This window comes from Caenorhabditis remanei, chromosome II (genome assembly GCF_010183535.1).
Source record: "Caenorhabditis remanei strain PX506 chromosome II, whole genome shotgun sequence".
In the NCBI taxonomy this organism is placed as follows: domain Eukaryota; kingdom Metazoa; phylum Nematoda; class Chromadorea; order Rhabditida; family Rhabditidae; genus Caenorhabditis; species Caenorhabditis remanei.
The window spans coordinates 16836502-16859601 of NC_071329.1; the positions used below are offsets into that span (position 1 = coordinate 16836502).

The 23100-nt window shown below is 37.1% G+C and overlaps 11 protein-coding genes across 11 annotated transcripts; 6 read left to right on the forward strand and 5 right to left on the reverse strand.

Moving 5' to 3' along the window:
* Positions 1 to 343: 343 nt before the first annotated feature.
* On the forward strand, positions 344 to 1337 carry GCK72_007517 (uncharacterized protein; the record flags this gene model as incomplete). The annotated part of the gene is made up of 3 exons (XM_003100031.2): positions 344 to 806; positions 860 to 1070; positions 1124 to 1337. The coding sequence occupies 3 exons, from the start codon at positions 344 to 346 to the stop codon at positions 1335 to 1337; spliced, it is 888 nt and encodes a 295-aa protein (XP_003100079.2).
* A 346-nt stretch (positions 1338 to 1683) lies between these two features.
* On the forward strand, positions 1684 to 2317 carry GCK72_007518 (uncharacterized protein; the record flags this gene model as incomplete). The annotated part of the gene is made up of 4 exons (XM_003100123.2): positions 1684 to 1816; positions 1872 to 2011; positions 2057 to 2256; positions 2299 to 2317. 4 exons carry the CDS (start codon positions 1684 to 1686, stop codon positions 2315 to 2317), a joined length of 492 nt encoding a protein of 163 aa, XP_003100171.2.
* Positions 2318 to 5348: 3031 nt separating this feature from the next.
* On the forward strand, positions 5349 to 7118 carry GCK72_007519 (uncharacterized protein; the record flags this gene model as incomplete). The annotated part of the gene is made up of 4 exons (XM_003100029.2): positions 5349 to 5381; positions 5431 to 6015; positions 6729 to 6962; positions 7014 to 7118. 4 exons carry the CDS (start codon positions 5349 to 5351, stop codon positions 7116 to 7118), a joined length of 957 nt encoding a protein of 318 aa, XP_003100077.2.
* Positions 5427 to 8918, reverse strand: GCK72_007520 (uncharacterized protein; the record flags this gene model as incomplete). Its single annotated transcript, XM_053726271.1, has 5 exons — positions 5427 to 5514; positions 6691 to 6858; positions 8465 to 8664; positions 8721 to 8860; positions 8912 to 8918. 5 exons carry the CDS (start codon positions 8916 to 8918, stop codon positions 5427 to 5429), a joined length of 603 nt encoding a protein of 200 aa, XP_053590465.1.
* Positions 8919 to 9493: 575 nt separating this feature from the next.
* GCK72_007521 (uncharacterized protein) lies at positions 9494 to 10676 on the reverse strand (the record flags this gene model as incomplete). Its single annotated transcript, XM_003100008.2, has 4 exons — positions 9494 to 9632; positions 10160 to 10359; positions 10416 to 10555; positions 10607 to 10676. 4 exons carry the CDS (start codon positions 10674 to 10676, stop codon positions 9494 to 9496), a joined length of 549 nt encoding a protein of 182 aa, XP_003100056.2.
* Positions 10677 to 11618: 942 nt separating this feature from the next.
* GCK72_007522 (uncharacterized protein) lies at positions 11619 to 12290 on the reverse strand (the record flags this gene model as incomplete). Its single annotated transcript, XM_053726272.1, has 4 exons — positions 11619 to 11643; positions 11697 to 11911; positions 11964 to 12103; positions 12149 to 12290. 4 exons carry the CDS (start codon positions 12288 to 12290, stop codon positions 11619 to 11621), a joined length of 522 nt encoding a protein of 173 aa, XP_053590466.1.
* A 313-nt stretch (positions 12291 to 12603) lies between these two features.
* Positions 12604 to 14553, reverse strand: GCK72_007523 (uncharacterized protein; the record flags this gene model as incomplete). Its single annotated transcript, XM_053726273.1, has 6 exons — positions 12604 to 12762; positions 12816 to 12971; positions 13329 to 13442; positions 13488 to 13616; positions 14095 to 14439; positions 14500 to 14553. The coding sequence occupies 6 exons, from the start codon at positions 14551 to 14553 to the stop codon at positions 12604 to 12606; spliced, it is 957 nt and encodes a 318-aa protein (XP_053590467.1).
* A 2734-nt stretch (positions 14554 to 17287) lies between these two features.
* GCK72_007524 (uncharacterized protein) lies at positions 17288 to 19133 on the forward strand (the record flags this gene model as incomplete). Its single annotated transcript, XM_053726274.1, has 5 exons — positions 17288 to 17398; positions 17445 to 17597; positions 18154 to 18228; positions 18278 to 18910; positions 18960 to 19133. The coding sequence occupies 5 exons, from the start codon at positions 17288 to 17290 to the stop codon at positions 19131 to 19133; spliced, it is 1146 nt and encodes a 381-aa protein (XP_053590468.1).
* Positions 19134 to 19338: 205 nt separating this feature from the next.
* GCK72_007525 (uncharacterized protein) lies at positions 19339 to 19693 on the forward strand (the record flags this gene model as incomplete). The annotated part of the gene is made up of 2 exons (XM_003100057.2): positions 19339 to 19471; positions 19527 to 19693. The coding sequence occupies 2 exons, from the start codon at positions 19339 to 19341 to the stop codon at positions 19691 to 19693; spliced, it is 300 nt and encodes a 99-aa protein (XP_003100105.2).
* An 843-nt stretch (positions 19694 to 20536) lies between these two features.
* On the forward strand, positions 20537 to 22447 carry GCK72_007526 (uncharacterized protein; the record flags this gene model as incomplete). Its single annotated transcript, XM_053726275.1, has 4 exons — positions 20537 to 20606; positions 20662 to 20801; positions 22162 to 22267; positions 22320 to 22447. 4 exons carry the CDS (start codon positions 20537 to 20539, stop codon positions 22445 to 22447), a joined length of 444 nt encoding a protein of 147 aa, XP_053590469.1.
* GCK72_007527 (uncharacterized protein) lies at positions 21229 to 22428 on the reverse strand (the record flags this gene model as incomplete). The annotated part of the gene is made up of 3 exons (XM_003100073.2): positions 21229 to 21354; positions 21405 to 22246; positions 22296 to 22428. The coding sequence occupies 3 exons, from the start codon at positions 22426 to 22428 to the stop codon at positions 21229 to 21231; spliced, it is 1101 nt and encodes a 366-aa protein (XP_003100121.2).
* Positions 22448 to 23100: the final 653 nt, after the last annotated feature.

Genomic DNA, 23100 nt, shown 5'->3' on the forward strand with positions numbered 1-23100 from the left:
TTTGAGCGAAGTTTAATCAAAAATAGCAAGTCTGCGAAGTCGTGCGCAAACGCGCTTTACTGGTCTTCCGGTTTCGCGGGAAAATAGTTTGAATTCGTATGGACTAAACATGACCCTGTGCGGCATATCTATTGACTCTTTCCCAAGAGCATAACGGTCCTCGAGCGAGAACAGCTGGTTTGGGCATCTGAGATGACTGTGACATTGTGTCGCGCACTGTCTTCGCACTCTAAACAAATATCTTTTTATTCACATAATTATTTTTCCCCCGAATGATCCTAGTTGTCTTATCTCACTCTCCCCTCATTTACCCCCCTTACAACCGTTCTATCCACACACCAAAATGTCATCCACCCAATCGATAACTGCCCTCGCTCAGTATGAAAACGGTTCGACCCCGTACCAGATGATTACGAAGCTGGGACACGGAGGCTTTGGAGAGGTCCATCTTATGGAAAGCCGTCTTGTTCCCGGTTTCAGAGTGGCCGCGAAACTACAACTGGTGTCCGAATCAAACAGATCCATCGTCCAGAAGGAGTACAATATCCATAAGGAGCTCTCAAGACATGGTCACATAAATGTGATTCATATTTTCGAAATGCAAGAGACTCCTATGTTTTATTATCTGTTTATGGAGTTCGCGGACTGCGGGACTCTATCCGAACGCCTTCCTCCGTGTATTCCCATGAGTCCAGAAATGGCTCAAATGTATTTCAAACAGTTGATAGCGGGCTTGAAATTTATTCATGGCCTGGGAGTGGTCCATAGGGACATTAAGCCGAGAAACTTATTGATTGGATCGGGAGGTAAGCTGTGAATTCAGAGATGGGAAAACCCTATAAACAAACTATTTTTCCAGATATCCTCAAAATCTGCGACTTCGGGCAAGCCACGACGTTTATGCAATCGGGGCTGGAAATCCTGCTTGTTTATGAAGGAGGGACTTCTCAATTCGAGGCGCCAGAAGTCTGCGAACCATGGCACAGAGGGCCTCCATTAGATGTCTGGTCCGCTGGTGTCACCCTGATGGTACTCCTGACTAAAGGAGTGTTATGGGATTCTCCGCATATGTAAGTTATCTAATTAAAACGTTTCCGTTCAGAAGTATTTTTTAATTTTCCAGGGAGTGTGCTGAGTATCGCAGCTGGATAGAGGGAACGGATTTGAAAAAGTCACCATGGAATAAGATGAACAAGATGCTGTTGGATCTACTGCGGAAGATTCTGACGGCTGATGTGGATAAGAGACTGTCACTCGAAGAGATCGAGAGGAGTCCGTGGATGCGATTAAGCTATGGATCGACTCAGATGGAGCATGATGTGATCACAATTGATTGACAATGAATAGTGTAATTTAAACATTTCAATTTGTTAATCTATATTTGAACTCACCACACAGCAACGGGACTCATACTTAAAATTGCAAAATTTCAAAACTTGGGATACTGTAGTTTTAAAATTCAGTAGTTTTGTTTTTATTTGAAAAATCTACAAGAAAAAAGAATTCTCAAAAAATATACATCAATTTTAAGAAGATTTTTGAACTTTTGATTTTATATATAATTTCATGGAAATAAATTGATCAACTATGTAAATTATTCTTGTCACTTAATTATCATAAAGATACCAAACGATCAATCGAAAATGCATATAAAGGGAGAGAAGTCAACACTTCTCATCAAAAATGAACTGGTTCATAATCCTTTCTTTATTTTGCATTTTGAATTTCCAAGAATGTCACTGCTGTTTGAAATCGAAAAGGAGCGCAGATTATTGCGAGTGCTCCGATATTATTGATTTGTTGGATGAATATGCAGGTTTTCATGAGCCCAATAAATATAGGTATTATTAAATAGATTCATTTCATTTCAGATAGAGCTAATATACCCATTACTGAGAAAGTTGGCTGCGTTAGAAATATTACTTGTAATGCTGATATTAACACATTTGCCGGATTTTATTTTAGTGCATCGGAAATCGTTCGCCCTGATGGTAATACTGATAATATAGCAGTGAGTTCAATTCTAATTATGTTTCAATTCCAATTTCACTAATAGTATGTGGATAGTATTAATCGCCAAACTGGGGTACCAAGAGGACCTCTGAATATATTTTCTTCTTTTGGAATGTCTTGTGAGAACAAGAAATGGTATGTAACCAAATATCCTCACGGACTTAGTTATTATACGAAAGACTCCGAAGAATTCATCAGTGGTGATTTTGATGGAAAAAAGTCGGAAATCGGGAAGATTTTTTGGTAAGTTGATTGTTTTTATTAAATTAATTTTGTTTTTTGCAGCAAGCCTCCGGTGATTTAGTAGCTGTCTCTCTATTGATCACTCATGAATTTGTTGGTACTATTGTTTATTCGGAAATAAAAATGAATTTCCAATGTATTTCATGCGTAATTGCTCTTTCTCACAAGGAAAACATTTAGGGTTAAACATTTGGATTTCAGTAGTAATTATTTTTAAATACTTAAAAATACTTACAATTACAGTCACTTTCAAATCAACGTGTAAATTCTAATATCATTCTTATATATAAAAGACAAGTGGTGTTTGTCTGTTTGTCTGAGGCACTGTCCGCAGCGGTTTTGAAAAGAGAAGAGAAACTGAGCCAACGGGCAAAACCGAACTGACGTGCTTTGGACAACTACCGCCGCTTTAACACAGGTAGTTGGCGTGTGGTCCGCATGCGGATTCAGTCCTATTTTCCGTCCGTATAGAGTCCGCGGCGAAAAGATGACCCGCTGCGGACTGTAGATGGACGCAGTGTGGACTTCGGGAAAAGAGGAGGAAGTGGGCGGCAGGCGTCCGCGCGCGGACTCAGCGCGGACCGTATATGGATTGGCGAAATAGTCCGTATGGACTGGCCGCGGCGGCCGCTTGCAGCAGCTCTTCCGAAGCTCTCGGACTCCTCTCGGATAATGATTTTTTTTTAATCATTTACGGAGGTTTTACTTTTCTTTATCTATTTTTCGGAAGTTTCTCCTTTCTTTATGTTTTTTATATTGAAATTTCTTTTAATTAATTTTTTTCGTGAAAAATTCTTGCATTTAACTGTGAATGATCAAAAAATTAGTATGTTTTCAGTCAGTCCGATGATCCCAAAAAGAGAAACAGCGGCGATAGCTGAAATGGAACCAATTCATCGATTTCCTCAAAGGTTTGTGATAGTATTCAGCTTTCTCTATTCAAAATAAATTTTTCAGTGAGAAGCTTAGATAAAATTGGCCGGAACTCCTTCTCAAGCAGGACATCTGTATTTGTCCGGGGGAGGAACCCATTTTCGAAAGTAAGTTAACTGAATAATTATCTTTTATTCAGCAATTAATGGATTTTTTTCAGAAATACAAAGAAACACGGAAATCAACGACTGAAAATTGCTTCTACGACAATTGGATTTCGATGGATTTCAAGGACACGACTGCCCCACAAACTTGTGATTTCTATGTCTAATTTGCTATGTTTTCTTCTTATTTTCATTATTTTTAATGTTCCTTTTATTTTTCTTTAAATAAAATAGTAATTTGATCACTAATCTTCCTTGTTAAATGACGATCTGAACCGGGGAGCAAAGTAGGGAGGGGGCTGGCGGTGGGAGGGAGAGGAGCGACTTTTTCGGCGCGCGGACTCGAAACGGACCGTATATGACGCACACATTTCGTCCTTAGCTAATTCTTTTGGAGTCCGCGCGCGGGCGCGTATATGGTCCGTATTTCGTCGCTGGCCAACTACCTGTGTAACCCACTCGGCCATGCGGGCACGTTTGAGAGAAGGTGGCCACGTGAATGAGGAGATACCAGCCGGCTCAACCGCCGAAGGCGGGGGAGACAGGCTGGTTTTCAAATAATCAAGGATAAGTTTTATGAACTCTTGTTGTGGTTTAATTGCGAAGGCTTTTTATTAAAAACATATAACACAGTTGTTTCTTGAATAATATTCATTTACCGTTAAACTTGTAATAGAGGCGCATCTAGCGAGATATTCTGATCTCCGATTTCTGACGGAATACGAATTTTCATGGGATCTTGGGGTGAATACTGAAATTAAACGCGCTCCTCTTGTAATGACACCTTTGAGGGACGGTGGGCCCGTGTCAAACTTAGTATATGAGAGTAACAGAAAGAGGAGAAAACTAACAACTTTATCATCATGAATACCAGAAAGAGTTCTCTTGTCCTCGAAGTTAGGCTTCTCCAGAGCTGCCGTAGTTGGCGGTGAAGGTGTTGGATTGATCCCTGATCCAAGCAGCTTGTGAGCTTCACCCGCCGGCACTCCATGTAAAGATCCACCCAGCCATTTTCCAAGGTTCCTTCGGCAGACACGGTAGAACCTCGGTGAGTGAGTGATTGAGAGACGACGACTTCTGACGGCTTCCTCTTCCTTTTATGCATAGAATGTAGAGCGATCCTTATCGTAAGGTCATCAGGTTGAGTTTAGGAGAGCACGTCCAGAACAGTATTGGTTGCAGTATGGTTGGTCACGGTTCACGTTTCACGCAGTTGTTAGTGTTCATTTTATTATTTATTATGGTTTGAGTAAATTGTGTAAGTCTGACTATGGACCAGGCTTAATACTCAAGGTCGTGAATTAAGACCTATTAATTCCACGACACCTCTGGACTTGGAGGCAAATTCAAATTTAATTTTTTCAATTCACTGCTTTGCTGTGACATATTGATACGCAGCTTAATTGATCACTGTCTGTGCCGCTTTATGTCAGTTTCTCTCAACTTTGGTCTCTTGTTCGACTGTCGCGCGTCGTTTTGAAATAAATTTCTCGTGAATATTATATTAGTTTCAAAATAAAAACTTTATTTTGAATTTCGCACTAAAATTTTCGCTGGTTTCAGCGGTGCGCGGTTGGTTTTAGTACATTTTCCCAGACCCCGTAAATTTCACCTTCCATTTATTTGCTCGGCACGATTCCTACAACTGCGCTCCACCGCAATGCCCTGAAAAATGTATCTTTCTCTCTGAGTCTCTCAATTTCGCACACAATTTTCTTCGGTTTCGGTAGAGCGCGGCTGTAAGAAGAATGTCATGCTAATAACTCTGCAACCGAATACTTTTACAACGAAGGTTCACCGACTCGAAGACGAACATTGATGCCTGATTCATATTGAAAAGTGATGTGTGATTTCCTATTTTTTTTGGTTTGTTCTATTATGTTGCCAAAATTGATATTCCAAAATTCTCGAGAGTGCAGTTTTATGACCCCATTCCCACCGCCCGCACAACTCTATAATTCGATTTCCTCCCCCACGCGTTTCTTCCCCCAAATAAAAGAGGAGCGTCTTTTCCTTCTCACATTCACGTTCTTTGATACATTTCTAGCCAAAACTATGTCTTATGATAAATCGAAGATCTTGTCAATGGTAAGAGTAAATTATCATGTAGAAAAATGAACAAGTTACATTTTTTCAGAACATCACTGAGCTGATACAAATTCTTGCCGCGATGGACTTTTTGGATCTCGATCGAGCTTGCTCCAACAGCGATCGTCGAGCCCTGAAGTATAAATATGTAAACAATGAGGAGAAAGTTGTACTGGAGGAGTTTTACAATAAATCAATGCTTATTGCGCAACGATTGAATTCGCTCTCGGAGGATCTCAGGACTGTTGAGGGTAACTTGAGGTCAGCCTTGCGCTGTCTCCAGGAAATTCTTCTTGGGACTAACATCAACTTGCCAGACCCTGAAGAACACTTCATAAAATACCGGAATAAAGTGGATCAAATCATGAAGTTTGAATTCCACCCACAAACAGCCAATAAGTATGAAGAATTATTGGGCAAGGTTCGAATGGATCACGATGCTCTTTTGAGCAGAAAGAGGGAGATCATTGCTTATTCAAATCGTGGAACCTACTATTCGAGGCAACATCGTTCGATTCAGACACTCAAAACGATTGAGTTGAAGAGCATCTGCTGGAATTTATTGAGGAGCAACATAACAGTTGGTGTGAGAGTTGGAAAAATTCTGGGATGCTGTAATGAGCTGAAGTGGAAGGTGAGGAAACTAGGAAAAATCGCCGAGTGGCCGTGGAGATATGGGTCGTGACCAGAGCTGTGCGGAATTCCTTTCTTCGACTTCCTTCTTCTTTCTTCCGGGCTTTTTTTTCACTTCCTTCTTCCTTCCTCCTTTTCAAATTTTTTTATTCCGACGTCTTTTCGTTATATTTCGAGTTTTAAAAACTAATTTTTGAATTTCCACTATTTTACGATGCTCCGATATTACGCGACGCGTGTTGTATAGCGCAATTAAAAAAATAATTTTCAACCAATTTTTCTGTTTTTTGAGCTATTTTCAGTTACTTCCTTCTTCCGGCTTCCTTCGACTTCCCTCTTCCGGGCTTTTTTCACTTTTTTCTTCCTTTTCAAAAAATTTTACTTCCGCACAGCTCTGGTCGTGACCTATATCATTGGAAAGCTGAGGAAACGTTAATTTCAATTATATATTTAGGTTTTGAACTCGACGTCAGGTATTCGAGAAAAACGAGGTCAAAGTTTGAACCGCTCACCAGTCAGCAACTTTCACCCACACCACGTTGCCGTCAGCGCGCCACAACTTTGACCTCGTTTTTCTTGAATAACAGGTCTCGGCGGCAAAAACTGAATATATTTGAAAACAGCGCTTTCTCAGCTTACCAATGATATTAATCACATCCCGTATCTCCATACTAACTCCATAACCTTCCCTTCAGAGACAATATAATTTTCCAGATCTATTGCACTGGCTGGACAGATTTCTTCAACAATTTGACTGTTTCTAACTATCCGATCACCACTGCCGATTTCCACAGAATTCTGAAAATCCATGGATATCTTGTGAATTTCTCGCATGAGTCTAACACTGGACCAATGAAATGGACTTTGGTCAGAGATGATTCACAGTCTCCACGATCCATGATTGCTCATTTGAATGCGATGGTGAATAATGCAACACTATCAAACTCGGTAATTATAATATTTGAGATTTTCTGCTGATTTGCATAATCAAGTTTTCAGATTTTAACGACTACTAACTCTTCCAACTCTACTGATGTGCAAGACCCGGTCATCGGGTACAGTCATCAACAATTTTTCTGGAGTGGTGGATTTTTGGGGAACTAATTTTATACTTTCTGGGAAATTAATTAATTTATTATCTAATAATAGAGACCGCTACATTTTTTTCAAACTCAATTTTCCATTAAAGTTTCCATCCTGGCCTGTTCTTCAGGTAAATGGAAGTACATTCCCAAAACTTTTCCCGAAAATATTCACACTCTCCGAAGTTACAGGACCTTTTAGTCAGCCATGGTTTCTACTGAATTCTCTTGGGGAATTCTTTCGTTTTCCTGACCACGCAAAAAATATTTTTTTTTTCACGTTCAATCCGTCAATTTTGGCAAAAATTGGGAAAGTCCGAACCAGAAACCCTTTGAAATAAAACCACCCCGTGTTATCCACTGAACCAAATGAACACAAATGTGACGCTGATAATAGGAGAATATATTATTGACGTGATTTTTTTTAATTCAGGAGAATTTTTTGAAGGATTTTCAGCATATTTCGAGATAAAACATCAAATATCTAAAGTTCTACAATACGGGTTTTTTAATTTCTAAGTGGCTCTAGACAGAAATTTTGCGTAGATTCGGATTCTGTCAAGAAACGATGCGAGTCTGACTTGCATTAACCTGAACTGTCGGAAAAACTACTTTTCTTTTTTAATCTGTTGTCTTCGGACACCGAAAAAACCACGTTTTACGAATCAATGAGCTTCCAAATCTTGGCCCCAGGTACCTGAAGAGATTTCCAAAAAGAATATGTCAGAAAATATATAGGTAATCACTGTAAATTTTTTGAAGTGATGCCTCGAAGTTCAGCTGGCTCCCAAAAAAATTCTACAACACGAAAATTGAATTTTCTTTCAAAACCTATTAGAGTATGTCAAAAACTACTAGAAACAGTAAAAAAACGATGCGAGTCTGACCTACAACGATCTCAACGTGACATTTTTCTATAAAAAGCAAAAGGTTTTTTGAGTTTTCTGAATTTTTCCTGCTCGAGGAGATTCTATGTTTATTAGATAGGGACCGCAATGAACGTGGGCGGAGTTTTTCATTTTTTTCTCTTGGGACGTCATGGGAGATTATCCGAATGTTTGACGGTCTGCCCTGAGAGCCCAGTACGCTAAAACAGAATGAAAACTTTCGACCCCTATGTAATCGAGTACGTAGAATTCAATGAATGTGATTCACAACTGACTTCTCGAGTAAACACAATTTTTCCTATACTACAGATGAATTAAACATTTATTCATTAGTGAAAATAACATAGAATTTTATCCGATTTATTTGAAGAAAATATTTGGCGTCGCTGGAATTAACGATCACGCCGGGCGTGCACTTAAAAAGGCTATGCGCTTAAAAATCAAAAATTATGAAGAGAATACCGTTGAAACACATTCTTACCAGTTAAACTCATCGAGTTTGCTCTTTTTTCCATCGTATTCTCCTCCGACTCCAATGAAATGATAGCATTTGCAATTTTTAGAGAAGTACTCTATTCCAGATGGATATTTCGTTATATACCATTCATTATTTTCACAAATTATCCCAAACGAAGAGAATAGATCAACAGGGGACCCTTCTTCTTCTCCGGCATGTAAGCGCTGAACATTTTGTCTTGCATCTAAATTGAAACACAGAATTGTTTTATCACACTTACTCCAATGTTACGGCCGTTGTCCTCGGGGATTGGTATTTCAGTGTCGTCAAGCTTAAACGTAAGAAAAGTTGCAAAGGTAACTCTACACGTAATGTTATTGACGCAACCGGCTTCTTCCGTGTATAATACGTCGTCTTTAGCTGTAAAATTTAAAAATTACAAAGACATACATAGTTACCTGAAATTCATACATGCCATTTTAACTAAATGATCAAATATATCTGGGCATTTGCAATCATCTGAACTCCTTTTGAACTTCAAGCAGCAGTTACCATCTTGAAAAATGAAAAAGAAAATAATAGAAAGAAATATGAACCAGTTCATTTTTGCTGTTGAATGATGACATGCCTTTCCTTTTATATTAATTTGTTGAGTGATCTTTTGGCTTCTTTATGATAATTAACTGATATGAACAACTGAACTCAATATTTTATTTATCTTTTGAACACAACAACAGTTCAATAAACATAACTAATCAAAGAACAATTGAAAAAATAGTTTTTTTAAAACATTTTGCCACAATTCAGATCAATCGGTTTTGTTTTAGGTGAACGGCACCGCCGAGTCCACATGGCTCGTTCTCTGAAGAAGATTTTTCGTTTTGGTATGTAATCTCCCTCTTTTTGCTGATCAGAGCATCGTGATCCATTCGAACCTTGCTCAATAACTCTTCATACTTATTGGCTGTTTGTGGGTGGAATTCGAACTTCGTGATTTGCTCCAAATTATACCGGTATTTCATGAAATGCTCTTCAGGGTCTCGCAGGTTGACGTTAGTCCAGATCTATTGCGTTGGCTGGACAGATTTCTTCCACAATTTGACTGTTTCTAACCATCCGATCCCCACTGGCGATTTCAACAGAATTCTGAGAATTCATTTGTATCTCGTGAATTTCTCTCATGAGTCTAACACTGGACCAATGAAATAAATCCTGGTCAGAGATGATTCACAGTCTCCACGATCCATGATTACTCATTTGAATGCGACGGAAAAATGCATGCCAATCACTATTTTTTTTTGAGTTCTTCCCTCCTTCAAGACGGGCCGTAGCGCTTGAGCCCGCATTGGGAAACCATGTGCCTTCCACTCGATACATTAGTTTTCTCGTGAAGTTATTTTGCACAAATCATATTTACTCCGCTCATAAACATAGAATCTTCTGGAGCAGGAATTCCAAAACGAGGAATGAGAAAAAATGAATTCCATAAGAGGTTTTTTCTATCACAACCGACTTCTCGAGTAAACACAATTTTTCCTATACTACAGATGAATTAAACATTTATTCATTAGTGAAAATAACATAAAACTTTATCCGATTTATTCGAAGAAAATATTTGGCGGAGCTGGAATTAACAATCACGCCGGGCGTGCGCTTAAAAAGGGTGTGCGCTTAAAATAACAAAAATTATGAAAAGAATACCGTTGAAAACATTCTTACCAGTCGAACTCATCGAGTTTGCTCTTTTTTCCATCGTATTCTCCTCCGACTCCAATAAAACGATAGCATTTGCAATCTTTAGAGAAGTACTCGATTCCAAATGGATATTTCGTTATATACCATTCATTATTTTCACAAATCATCCCAAACAAAGAGAATATATCAACAGGGGACCCTTCTTCTTCTCCGGCATGTAAGTTCTGAACATTTTGTTTTGCATCTAAATTGAAACACAGAAATGTCTTATCACACTCACTGCCCAGTCAGAGTTGTTGTCCTCGGGGAATAGTATTTCAGAGTCGGCAAGCTTAAACGCAAGAATAGTTTCAAAGTGAACTCTACACGTAATGTTATTGACGCAACCGCCTTCTTCCGTGTATAATACGTCGTCTTTAGCTGTAAAATTTAAAAATTACAAAGACATACATAGTTACCTGAAATTCATACATGCCATTTTAACTAAATGATCAAATATATCTTGGCATTTGCAATCATCTGAACTCCTTTTGAACTTCATGCAGCAGTTACCATGTTGAAAAATGAAAAAGAAAATAATAGAAAGAAATATGAACCAGTTCATTTTTGCTGTTGAATGATGACATGCCTTTCCTTTTATATTAATTTGTTGAGTGATCTTTTGGCTTCTTTATGATAATTAACTGATATGAACAACTGAACTCAATATTTTATTTATCTTTTGAACACAACAAGAGTTCAATAAACATAACTAATCAAAGAACAATTGAAATTTAAAAAAAAACATTCTGATTTATATCAATGGGTTTTGTTTTAGGTGAATGGCACCGCCGAGTCCACATCGCTCGTTCTATGAAGTAGATTTCCCGTTTTAGCATGTAGATCAAACGGGAGTTTGTAGATCACTTCATTATCAATTACATCTCCCTTTCCAAAGATTCCAAACGTGTAGAACTTGCCATAAACTACAGGAGGTTGTTTGCTCCTAATTTTTAATTAAGCGAGTTTATCGCCAATCAGATCTGTTTTGGCTCTACTTTTACTATCATTACTTTTTTAAATTTCAGAAAAATTTGAATTCTAGAGTTAACGGGTAGAAGGATGAAGCTAGAATCTAGCTCCCATCTACATCTTTTGTCTTATCTAATTGAAGACATGTATAACAATTCCGTCTGCGAGAGCATCTGACAGACGGTTCAATATAAATGACTCCCTCATCCTATGAAAACGGTCACCACGACTAATAGCAATTTTTGGTACTTTTAGGACTCATAACTTGGCAATTTTCTCTTTTTCCTGACAGTCTGAATTGATTCATATAAAAATTCTAAGTCTGTGAATAGTTAATTCCCCCTTAAAATGTTTTTTTAAATAACAAGAAGTATAAGGAAATAAACTTTATTAACAAAAATATACTGGTTGAGTCACATGAAAAACCAAGAATACATATTAGTGATTTTTCATCGGTGTATTCATTATTCAATCACAAAAATTCACGTGGCATCTTGCTGTAAAAGAGAAACAATTGCCTAAACTACCACAATCTAATCAAAATGCTTACCAAGTGAAAAGCCAAACTCTGCTTTTCGATCCTTTGTATTCCCCTCCAGTTGCCATATATTTCCTTTTGTAGTCAGTTCCATTATACGCGAATCCGTTGGGGTATTTTGTCGCATACCAATCCTTATTCTCACAAATTATTCCAAAGTAAGAAAACAAGTTCAGAGTACGTCCTGGTGGTGAATTATCATATAAATCTAGTGTACTTAGGGCTTCCTAATTTCATAATCATTGGTATAAACACAAAAATAATTTGACATCCACTTACTGCAAAAGGGTCACTTGCGGCATCAGGAAAAGGAATTTCAGATTCTTGGAAATTGAAAACAAGCGTTGTTCTCAAATGCAAACCACAACTGAGATTTCTAGCACAACCAGCTTCTTCAGTATACCAAAGTGCGGTTTTATCTACAATAATGTTTATATTTGACAACAAATGAAGATAATCCTTACTTATCTCGTTCCATTTATCAATATAGCGATCACGAATATCTGGACAGTCGCAATTATCTGCACTCATTTTCCATTTCATACAGCAGTCACATTCTTGGAAATTCCAAATGAAAAATAAAGAAAGGATTATGAACCAGTTCATTTCTACTGAGTTGTGTTGACTTCTCTCCTTTTATATGCATTTTCGAATGATCGTTTGGTATTTTTATGATAATTAACTGACAGGAATAATTTACATAGCAGATCAATTTATTTGCATGAAATTACATATAAAGTCAAAAGTTCAAAAATCTTCTTGAATAGAACAAAAAGGCCGTTCTCTAGAAAGTGACGATGATTGTTTGACATCATCGAATTCAGGAAAAAATAAAGGAATCCAAACTGGTAGAATTTGCCATGAAATGTATTACAAAAATTAAAAATATATTAAGTGAGCATTGAACCATCTTAATATGTCAGTGACTAGAGAACAATACATGACTGGCGAATGTGATTTTATTGGCGCATTGAGTTCCACACAATGAGCATTTGAATGGGTTATCAGCAGAGTGTGGAATCTGGTGAAGGATAAAGAGAGTCTTGTCAGAGAAAGTGATAGCACAATAGTGACATTTCTGAAATATTAGCGTTATGTTTGTGTTAAGTATCTGAAATTCAAAATTGATACCCAGTTATCTTCATTTTCTTCTATCCCCAGAACTTCGTTGAGTGAGTTAACAGGTTCTGACTTGATAGGCCTTTGTTTGATGGTTTCCGATTTGTTCCAAGTAGGGCTTACTGATTTGGCTGACCCTTCAGATTGGGTTTCCGGTTTAGTTTGAGCCTGAAAACTCAAAGAACACATATATAACAACAGGGTCATACAAAAACAATATGAAGCATCTGCGCTTCAAAGAAATTTGTGTAAAACTAGCGTGAAATTCAAATTTTTTTTTATGAATTCGATATTTTCTGTGAAAGCCAGAAAAATGAAATAAAAGTGAGCCTCATTTCGAAAATATAATTCCCTATCGTTCCTCCACGTTATAAGCACCAGATTTAGCTGAGCGGCGACTCAATTGACAACCTGCCAAGTCGTGTGCAAACGCGCTTCACTAGACTTCCGATTACGCGGGAAATAGTTGGAATTTATTTTGACTCTAAAAATAACCTCGTGATAACTCTTCTAAATATAACTCACTATAAATCCATCTCTCCCACAAACTTGCCGCTGATGACGACGTAAACCTTGCCGGAAACTAAATTCCTGCTTACATACAACACACGGATGCATGATTCTATTCTCATGGGATTTCTGAAAGTGTTTCATAATTTCAAATCTAAAATTCTGTTGACTTACCACATGCCGCGCCAGTCGTTTTGGTCCATTGGGCTTATAAGCGCAGTGTGGACAGTTGTAATTTAAAACAGTTTCTGGGAAATCATCCGGAGGCTCTTGTTTTATACTACTAACCATTACTCGCATACTCTGTTGAATTGGACAGTGAAAAATAAAAGTTGGTGAAATGAGAAGAATAACACAAAAATAAAATTCGAAAATCTTCAAAGGCCCGGGTGTCTCCTAGTTTCCTTATTTTGTTGTTTGAGCAAAGGAAATGTGATGAATTATTGCTTTCAAACTTGTAATTAGGAAAATGGAAGAAGTACAAACACAACCTTTTACTCCTTTTCATAAAACTTTGTTATTGAAAATTATGAGATTTAGACATGGGAAAAGGAGGAAACATGCTTAAACAAAACATTTTCTGGAGAATATTATTCCAACTATTTGCACGGCACGCTTCTTTCAACCGCGCTCTATCGAAGAAAATTGTGTGCGAAATTGAGAGACTCAGAGAAAATGAAGGGTTCCGGTAGAGCGCACTTGTAAGAACTGTGCTGAGGTGATATGTAGGCATATATGTATTTCAAATAGTACGTGTCCTTATCCTAATCGTACTACCCACATCTCTAACACCATTTTTTCCCAGCACATGTCTCCGTAGCGACGAGGAAACACACAACATAACAATAGGCGATCCAACTGTAAGGAAATCCCAACTGAGAAAATTCAAGCCAAATATCGGATGCGACCCATCGGAATACACAAAAAAGAATCCGTAGTATATCTGAAATGCAGCTGTTCCACTGAACCCGATGGAAATGATCAATGTGGCATTTGATATTGACTTTTCCAGATTTTTAGATCTTTCGGGGAGCTTGATGAGAGTGAGGAGAGTTAGAGATGTGCAGATGATAGTGATAAATAGGGAGAATACAATGAATACCAAGAGGAATCTCGATTGACTTGCCTGAAATTCAAAAATTTAAATTTTCAAAGTTGAAAGTGTTGAAAGTGTTGAACAACTCACCCAGCTAACTTTCTTGAAATAATTCACCCAAAATCCACCGTACGTCGACTGCATAAACACCCTGGCTATTGCTAAATTCCAGTCCACACTAACAGGTACCACAAAAATAATAGGAATCAAGATTTTCAGAAACTTTTTGCTCCAAATCGAGTCATGACTGATAGGGAATAATACACAAGTCATTCGGTTAAAAACTAAAAGAAATTGGATAATTGACTTGCAAATTCTTGAATGGAATATAAGAATCATTATGAATTTGAAGAAAGTTAAGGGAGATGAAAAGTAATCTTTGAGTATTGGGCATAATGGAGTCAGGTATATAAGGAGTCGAGCCATCAAACCGTCGGTGAGGAGGAGCAAGGTGTTCTGGACAATATTGACTTTGATATAAAAGGGCACAGCAGTGCGAGGCGAACGCGCTCCGTCGCACAACGGTTGGCACAGTGCCAAAAAAGACTTGGCTGTGTGCCAAATTAAAATTTTACGTTTCTTTGTCGTTATAAACGAGACGCGTGCGCAACAAAAAGTTCTCAATTTGTCAAAAAGTTCTCAATTTGTGAATTATCAGCTTAAAAATGAAGCGGTAAGTGCTGGCCGAACTTTTTAATTTTGTAATTCTAGGCCACGGAGAGTATTTTTTCTTTTTCCTATCAGTATTGTTAAGCTGACAACACTGAAAACAGGCTAAACTTAAATACTACTAGCGAAATGGGAGGAAAAAACACTCCGTTGCCTAGAAATACAAACACAAAAAGTTCGCCCACTTTGGAGAATTGGGCATGTTCATACTTGTCAAGGCCCGGATAATTGGAAATTCAAATTTTTCGAGTTTTTGAAAATTTTGAATTTTTGTCATAAAAAAGTGAAATTTTCGACTATGATTCAGAATTAGACGAAATTCTGATAATCATCAAAAATGTCCACATTTTCGATGAAAAATTGAAAAGAATGTCAAAAAAACTTTTGAAAAAATTGGCTCATTTTTTGAAGCAGGCTTTCGAGTCTTTTACGATTTATTTTGGGGCTTTCGAGTGCTATCATAGGAATATCCATTTTTTCTACACATTTTGAAACCTATCCCCATATTCCCGAAATCCCCACTTACCACTACACAATCCACCGAGAAAAGCACAAAAAATGAATTCGACCTGTACACTTTCGGATGCTTCCACCACAATGTGTATAAAATAGACAGATTTATAATTAAACCAGTAATGAGATACAAATATTGAACAAGAAATTTGAGCATCTCAATTTGAGGATGATAACTTTCATCGCAAGTAACTGGAATGGGGTCGGTGTCCAGGTTCGGCATTTTATTTATGAAATAAAATTCTAGTCTAGAAGTTATGATAAATAATGACAAATTTTTGGTGTTGATCATTGTCTTGAGTTTTGATTCGGAAGGGAGAACAACAATTATGAGAACATAGAGCAAAAAATATTTGGGGAGAAAAAAAACTCTGAAGTTCCTCATGACAGTATGACGTTTGTCTCTATCCCGAGAGTACGTTATACGTACAGAGGTCACGTAGTATTAAAAAAAAATTTTAAAAAAAGAATACGAAATGTCACGTAAATGTAAATCCAGGTCTGCAATACTGAATATCTGAAAGTTCTTAATGATTGGATCCGCGATCGAAAAAAAAGTTTTTTTTGGCGGCAACCCTGATTGGAACTACCGTCATTACTCATTGGAGTATTTTTAAAATTTCAGGTTCCCATATTCCAGACTAGAGAGCATATGCTCAAAACAAGCCTCCGTGGAAGAGTTTTTCAACGCGATAGTGTCGTTTTCTCGGATAAAAATTATTTATCAATTTCTCGTTTTTTTTTTCAACAAACTGTTTTTTTTTCGCAATTTGTTGGAAAAAAGTGAAAAAAAAAACGAGAAATTGAACAGAAATCTTGTCCGAGAGGACTACACGGCCGCTTTGAAAAACTCTTCCATCTAGGCCAGGAGAACAGGAATTGTAGCGTTTTGAGCGGTTTTCAGCAGGGTTGGGAAATTCCGGGCCGGGCCGGGCCGGCTGACAAAAAATTCTTCCGGCTCGGCCCGGCCCGGTCGGCCCGGGTTCAAAAAATGTGCACCATTTTTTCACAAATTTCTGCAAAATTTTCATTAAAAAGAAGTCAAAATTCTCAAAATTTCTCGTACGCTAATGTTTTTACCGATATTCTAAAACACAGTCGAAAAATCCACTTTTTTGCAAAAAAAAATCAAAAAAAATTCAAGATTTTTTCAAAAAATTTCAAATTTCTACAGGAGCCGGGCCGGGCCGGGCCGGGCCGAGGAAAATTTCTCAGTCGGCCCGGCCCGGCTCGGAATTTCCCAACCCTGGTTTTCAGACTATACTAGAGTGATTTCTTTGAAGTATCATAATCTGGAATTTTAAAAATATAACTTTGGGTGCTTCGAAAACGAAATCTATAGAATGCTTTTTGATCAGTACGTTTTTTTTTTCGGTTTAAAAATATTCAATTTACCCCAAGCCTCGCAGATTCCTTTTGTGAATCCATTTTCCAAGTGTTTATGCTTTCTCCCAGTGAAAAAACTAGTCAGACATCAACATCACTTCCATCAATTATCATCGAATCACGAGAGTAAAGACGTACAACTCGCACTTTTAATCTCTATAACTATGGGTTTGCCGTTTTTCCTCTCTTTTCTGGATAATTGAAGGCAGTACATGGCAACGAGGAGACGCAGACGGATTACTGGATAAGAGTAGACTGCCCAGAGTGTCTCTCATTTTTCTTTTTTTTCCGTTTTGAAATTTCATGAACTATGGATGATTCTGGAGTACCACCAGAAAATACCAAATTCTCAATGCCCGAATTCAAATGTTCTCAATGCGACTATAAAACAAAGGGACCGAAGCAGTATGAACTTCATTTGGTTGGTTCAGTCTATTTTCTAAAATCTCCTTCATAAAATCTTTCAGAAAGCGCACGAATTCAAAAAACCTATGTTCACCTGTCCGAGCTGTCATCATCTATTCACTTATGCTGGAAACCTACGAACACACAGAGAGAAACATTGCAAAGAAATTAAAAGAAGCAGAGTACAAGGGAAATTGAAAACTTCTGGAAAACAGGTATTATTTTAATATATAAAATGAGGACTGAAGTACTTTTCAACTTATATCGCGAGAAGCAAATTTTTTTTTAATTTAGAAATTGAACAGAAATCTTGTACGAGAGGACTACACGGCCGCGCTGAAAAACTCTTCCACTTAGGCCCAGGAGAACGGGTACTATAGCGTTTTTCTGGAATTTTTCTGGAATTCTCAGATTTTTGATCTGTTAGCTTGAATGTTCCAAAAAATTTGGATAAAACTGCGGGTTTTCCCAAATTTCAGTCAAAAAACAAGCAGAAAAACAATAAAATTTGGAATTTTCGCCCAGAAATGATAATTTTTCGACATTTTTCTAAAATTTTAAGATTTTTTGGTCTTATTGCATAAATTTAAAAAAAAGCTTGTAAAACGAACAATTTGAAAATTTCACAAAAATTCGGCTGAAAATGATAATTTCTAGGCGAATTTTCTGATTTTCCTGTACTTTCAAAGGATTTTGATGCTAAATTTTCTGAAATTAAAAAAAAAGACTTCAGTCCTCATTTAAATACGGCACTCGTTTTTTTGTTTTCAGATTTCACAAGAAATCCAGAAGTTGTTTCAGACTCAACCAACTCAAGAATCCTGTGCTTTGAAATTAGATTGTCAGGTAGTAAACATTTTTCTGAATTTAAAAATTATAAAACCTAATATTCCAGGCGCCAGGTCTTGTACCTCCTTTTACATTTTCCGGACCTGAAACCGTGGGAAAAAGTCTTCTCGACCTGCTCAACAGTATTCCAGTTTCTCTATCTTCACAAAAATCCGATGTGCTCATCCCTGAAAAAGAAGAAGATGGGATCTGGATACAAAGTCTGAAACAGATGTTACAGCAGCCTCTAAAGCTATTCAACACTGACCCTGTCCTTCGGGATACCGCTCCAGTTACACAACTGTTCGAAAATGATCCACTACCACCCATGTCAAAAGAAATTACTGGTCTAAATGATATCTGTGTCCAAAACCTAATGGACTCAACTTCGCTTCAATCTCTCGGGTTATTGAATACTCCTCCGACTCCTCAACCTGCTACACTTCTCGACCTGCTCAACAGTACTACCGTCCCTCAATCTTCACAAAAGTCCAGATGCGATGTACCATCTCCCAAAATAGATGAATATGAGAGCTATATACAAAGTCTGAAAGACCTGAAAACATTACAACAACCCTTTGAGTTCTTGCACACAACCCCAGATCATCAACCTACCGCTCCAGTTTTATTACCACCTTTTGGAACAAATTCTTTTGAAAAAGACACTATTCGTTTGCCGAAGAAGAAAAAACATCCTTTGGTAATAGAACGTGAATCTTAAATCGGAATTTCTTATACTCTGTTTTTAGGAATGTGTTGACTGTGCCATCGGTTTCAAGGATGAAGCCATGTACATTGTGCATCGACTCACACACTTGGACAACAATTCATTCAAATGCGCCTTGTGTGGGAAGCAGTTCTACGATAGATACAGTTTTACCAGTCATATTTACTTACAAGGACACGAAGAAATCAAAATTTGAAATTGTTGAATCATCCACAGTTTCTAGAATATGGCCTTTTTATTCTATTCAAGAAGATTTTTGAACTTTTAACTTTATATATCATTTCATGCAAATAAATTGATCAACTATGCAAATTATTCCTGTCAGTTAATTATCATAAAAATACCAAACGATCATTCGAAAATGCATATAAAGGGAGAGAAGTCAACACTTCTCAGTAAAAATGAATTGGTTCATAATCCTTTCTTTATTTTTCATTTGGAATATCCAAGACTGTCACTGCTGTATGAAATGGAAAAGGAGTGCAGATTATTGCGAGTGCTCCGATATTCTTGATTTGTTGGATGAGTATGCAGGTTTGCATGAGTTCAATAAATATATGTTTGATTGAATGAAATCATTCAATTTCAGATAGATCTAATATACCCATTACTGAAAAACTTGGTTGCGTTAGAAATATTACTTGTGATGCTGATGATCAAACATATGTCACAATTTATTTTAGTGCATCGGAAATCGTTCATCCTGATGATAATAATAATGATATAGGATTGAGTTCAACCCTAATTATATTTTAATTTAAATTTCACTAATAGTATGTGGACAGTACTAATCTCCAAACAGGAGTACCAAGAGGACCTTTAGATATATTTTCTTTTTTTGGAATGTCTTGTGAAAATAAGAAATGGTATGTAACCAAATACCCTTTTGGACTGAGTTATGAAAAAAAAGACTGGAAACTCGAATACATTACTGGAGATTGGGATGGTAAAAAGTCGGAGATCAAGTTCATTGCTTGGTAAGTTGAATGTATTTCTTGAATTGATTTTGTTGTTTTGCAGCATTGCTCCACCGTGATCTAGTAGTTGTCTCTATATTGATAACCCATGAATTTGTTGTATGACTACTATAGTTTATCCGAAAATAAAAATAAAGATTCACTATATTTGTTTTTTGGTTAATATTACTTTATTGTCAGGTCACCAGGCAATTGAAAAAAAAGAAACCAAACCGTTTACATTTTATGAGAACACATAGAATGAATAATGAAATCTGCCAATGAAACTTGACAGATGATACATTTGAGGTTCTCCGAAGATGTGAAGAAACACATGGAGCAGAGAATTGACACAGTTTGAGAAGATCGAATCTTCGAACAATCTTTCACATCCTCACTTTCTAGAGAACGGACTGTATCTTTTTATTCTATTCAAGAAGATTTTTGAACTTTTGATTATATGTATAATGTTATGCTAACAAACTGATTTGCTGAATTATTCCTGTCAGTTAATTATCATAACCAAACGATCATTTGAAAATGCATATAAAGGGAGAGAAGTCAACACTTCTCATCAAAAATGAACTGGTTCATAATTCTTTCTATATTTTTCATTTGGAATATCCAAGAATGTCACTGCTGTATGAAATGGAAAAGGAGTGCAGATGATTGCGAGGGCTCCGATATTGCTGATTTATTGGATGAGAAAGCAGGTTTGCATGAGTTCAATAAATATATGTTTGATTGAATGAATTCATTCAATTTCAGATAGATCTAATATACCAATTACTGAGAAAGTTGGCTGCGTTAGAAATATTACTTGTAATGCTGATATTAACACATATGTCGCAATTTTTTTAAATGCATCGGAAATTGTTCTCCCTGACCATGTTCCCCTAAATCTTGCAGTGAGTTCTTCCCTTATTATGTTTTAATTTAAATTTCACTCATAGTATGTGGACAGTACTAATCTCTAAACTGGGGTACCAAGAGGACCTTTGGATATATTTTCTTCTTTTGGAATGTCATGTGAGAATAAGAAATGGTATGTAACCAAATACCCTCAAGGACTTAGTTATTATCCGAAAGACTCAACTGAACTCAAATTCATTACTGGAGATTTGGATGGAAAGAGGTCGCAGATCATGAAGATTTTTTGGTAAGCTTTTCTTAAATTGATTTGATTTTTGCAGCGAGCCTCAGCGGTGATCTAGTGGTTGTATCTCTGTTGATCACTCATGAATTTGTTGTATGACTACAATTGTTTATCAGAAAATAAAATAAAGATTTACTTCAAAAACGGAATGATCATTTTACTTTCAGTTCATTCGTCTTTTACTTCCACCCAACCTCGAAAACTTTCTTCACAATAGCCTTCATCATTTCTCCTGTCATCTTCTTAACCTTAAGTCTCTTCACCTCTTTTCTCCTAATCGAATCTTTCCTATTCAACCAGGCATGCTGGAAAAACTATCAATTCATTTTGAAATAAATTAATGTCTATAACTCACAATTAGTCTTCTACAATTATACATCCTCGCACTATCCAAATAGAAATTTGGGATGTCATGAAAATATTGAATCAAAACTAGTTCTGCTCTTTGTACCAATGCTCGCATTTTTAATTTTTCGCATAGATAAAAAATAGCACAGTAACCTCCACGAGCACCACGTCCACCAATTCCTACTGGAAATCCATGAACACCATCCAAAAAGTGTTCGATCTCTCCGTTAGATGGCTTTGAGTCCGTGTAGCTCTCAAAATATTTGTCACCTTTTTCCATTTGGCTGTGGAAATCCATCAATGCTCTACTACAATAAAACTTCTCGTCTCCAATAGTCATTGTATATGCATGTTTTGGATCTTCCGGCGCTAGTCGATAATTCATAACCATCGGTTGGTCGGCCCCTTCCAACTGTAGAACTCGAATGTCAGTTTCTAATTTCATTTGACCATTTTTCACAAATCCAAAGTTTTCGTCAAGAAGATCGTCCAAACGGAGATTCGTGATTTTTCGCAAGGCTATATATCTGATTTCCTCATTGTCACTCTCAAACCATTCATCTCTTATGTTGTAAATCAGCGAATCATCTTCATTACTCAAATTGTGTATAATGATTTTCAGATTCATTTTGAGTCTCCATTTTTTGAAAGGCGGATTTCTTATTTCGCCAATAATGTCGATCGCCAAGTGATTTGTAAAACTTTTCATATATAATGAATGAGAGAAGGAAATATTCATTTTCCGAAACCAAAGTGCATTCCAGTTTGACTCATTATCTCTGTTTGCAATGATTTCGCTAACTTTGTCAATGATAAAAAATGATTTGAAATGTCCGAGCGGGTCTGGATCTGAAACATTTGTTTCTTGGGGTATGAAATCTGAAGATTTGTTACTCACAATTTTCCAAGTACGCCGTTCTAGATGGTCTGGGGTCGTCGGAATCAGAATCAGATTCTATGGATTCCGAGCTGCTGGAAGAGATGGGTGGTGCAGATGGTTCAAATGCAATTTGCGATTGTCCACAGCCCATCGTAACAGATAATGATTAGGAAATGATTTTCCTAAATTTTATTTTATGATTTACACGAAATAATTAGTTTCACGTATTCAGGGCGGTCAGGCTAGTTCTTCCATCCGAGCTCCAGAATTCTTTTCACAATCGCCTTCATAATCTCTCCTGACATTCTATGAACGCTCAAATAGGTCTAGTTGGAAATTGTCGAAATTTTGTTGATTTTTCATCGACCGGACAATCAAAGTTCCCAATCTAAAAAACAGCTATTACTTCTCATGAAAGATAGAAAAAAATGCTTACAATAATGGGATAACAAAACAGTACGGGAGAGAGTACTTCAAGGTCGTTCACCGTCGTCGTGAGAGAAGTGGAACTGAGAAAGAGACGTAGAGAAGCGAGTCGATCGTGTTAGCACACAGTTAATTCCCACTCTCCAACCCTAGCTGAGTTATCTGTCAATAGTTTCTCGTTTTTATAATTCAATAAAACTAGTGATTTTAGGCAAAACGCCAAGATAACAGATGATCGAGGGAGTCGTCGTTGTCATTCCGAACCTTTTTTCCAGAAAGTTTCTCTTTATTTTGTTGGTCACACTCGTATCGTTTGCGCTTTTCCTGCTTTTCAATATTTCAAGGTGCTATTCACAACCTATCAATTTCCATTTGTTGAAGAAATTAGATAACACTA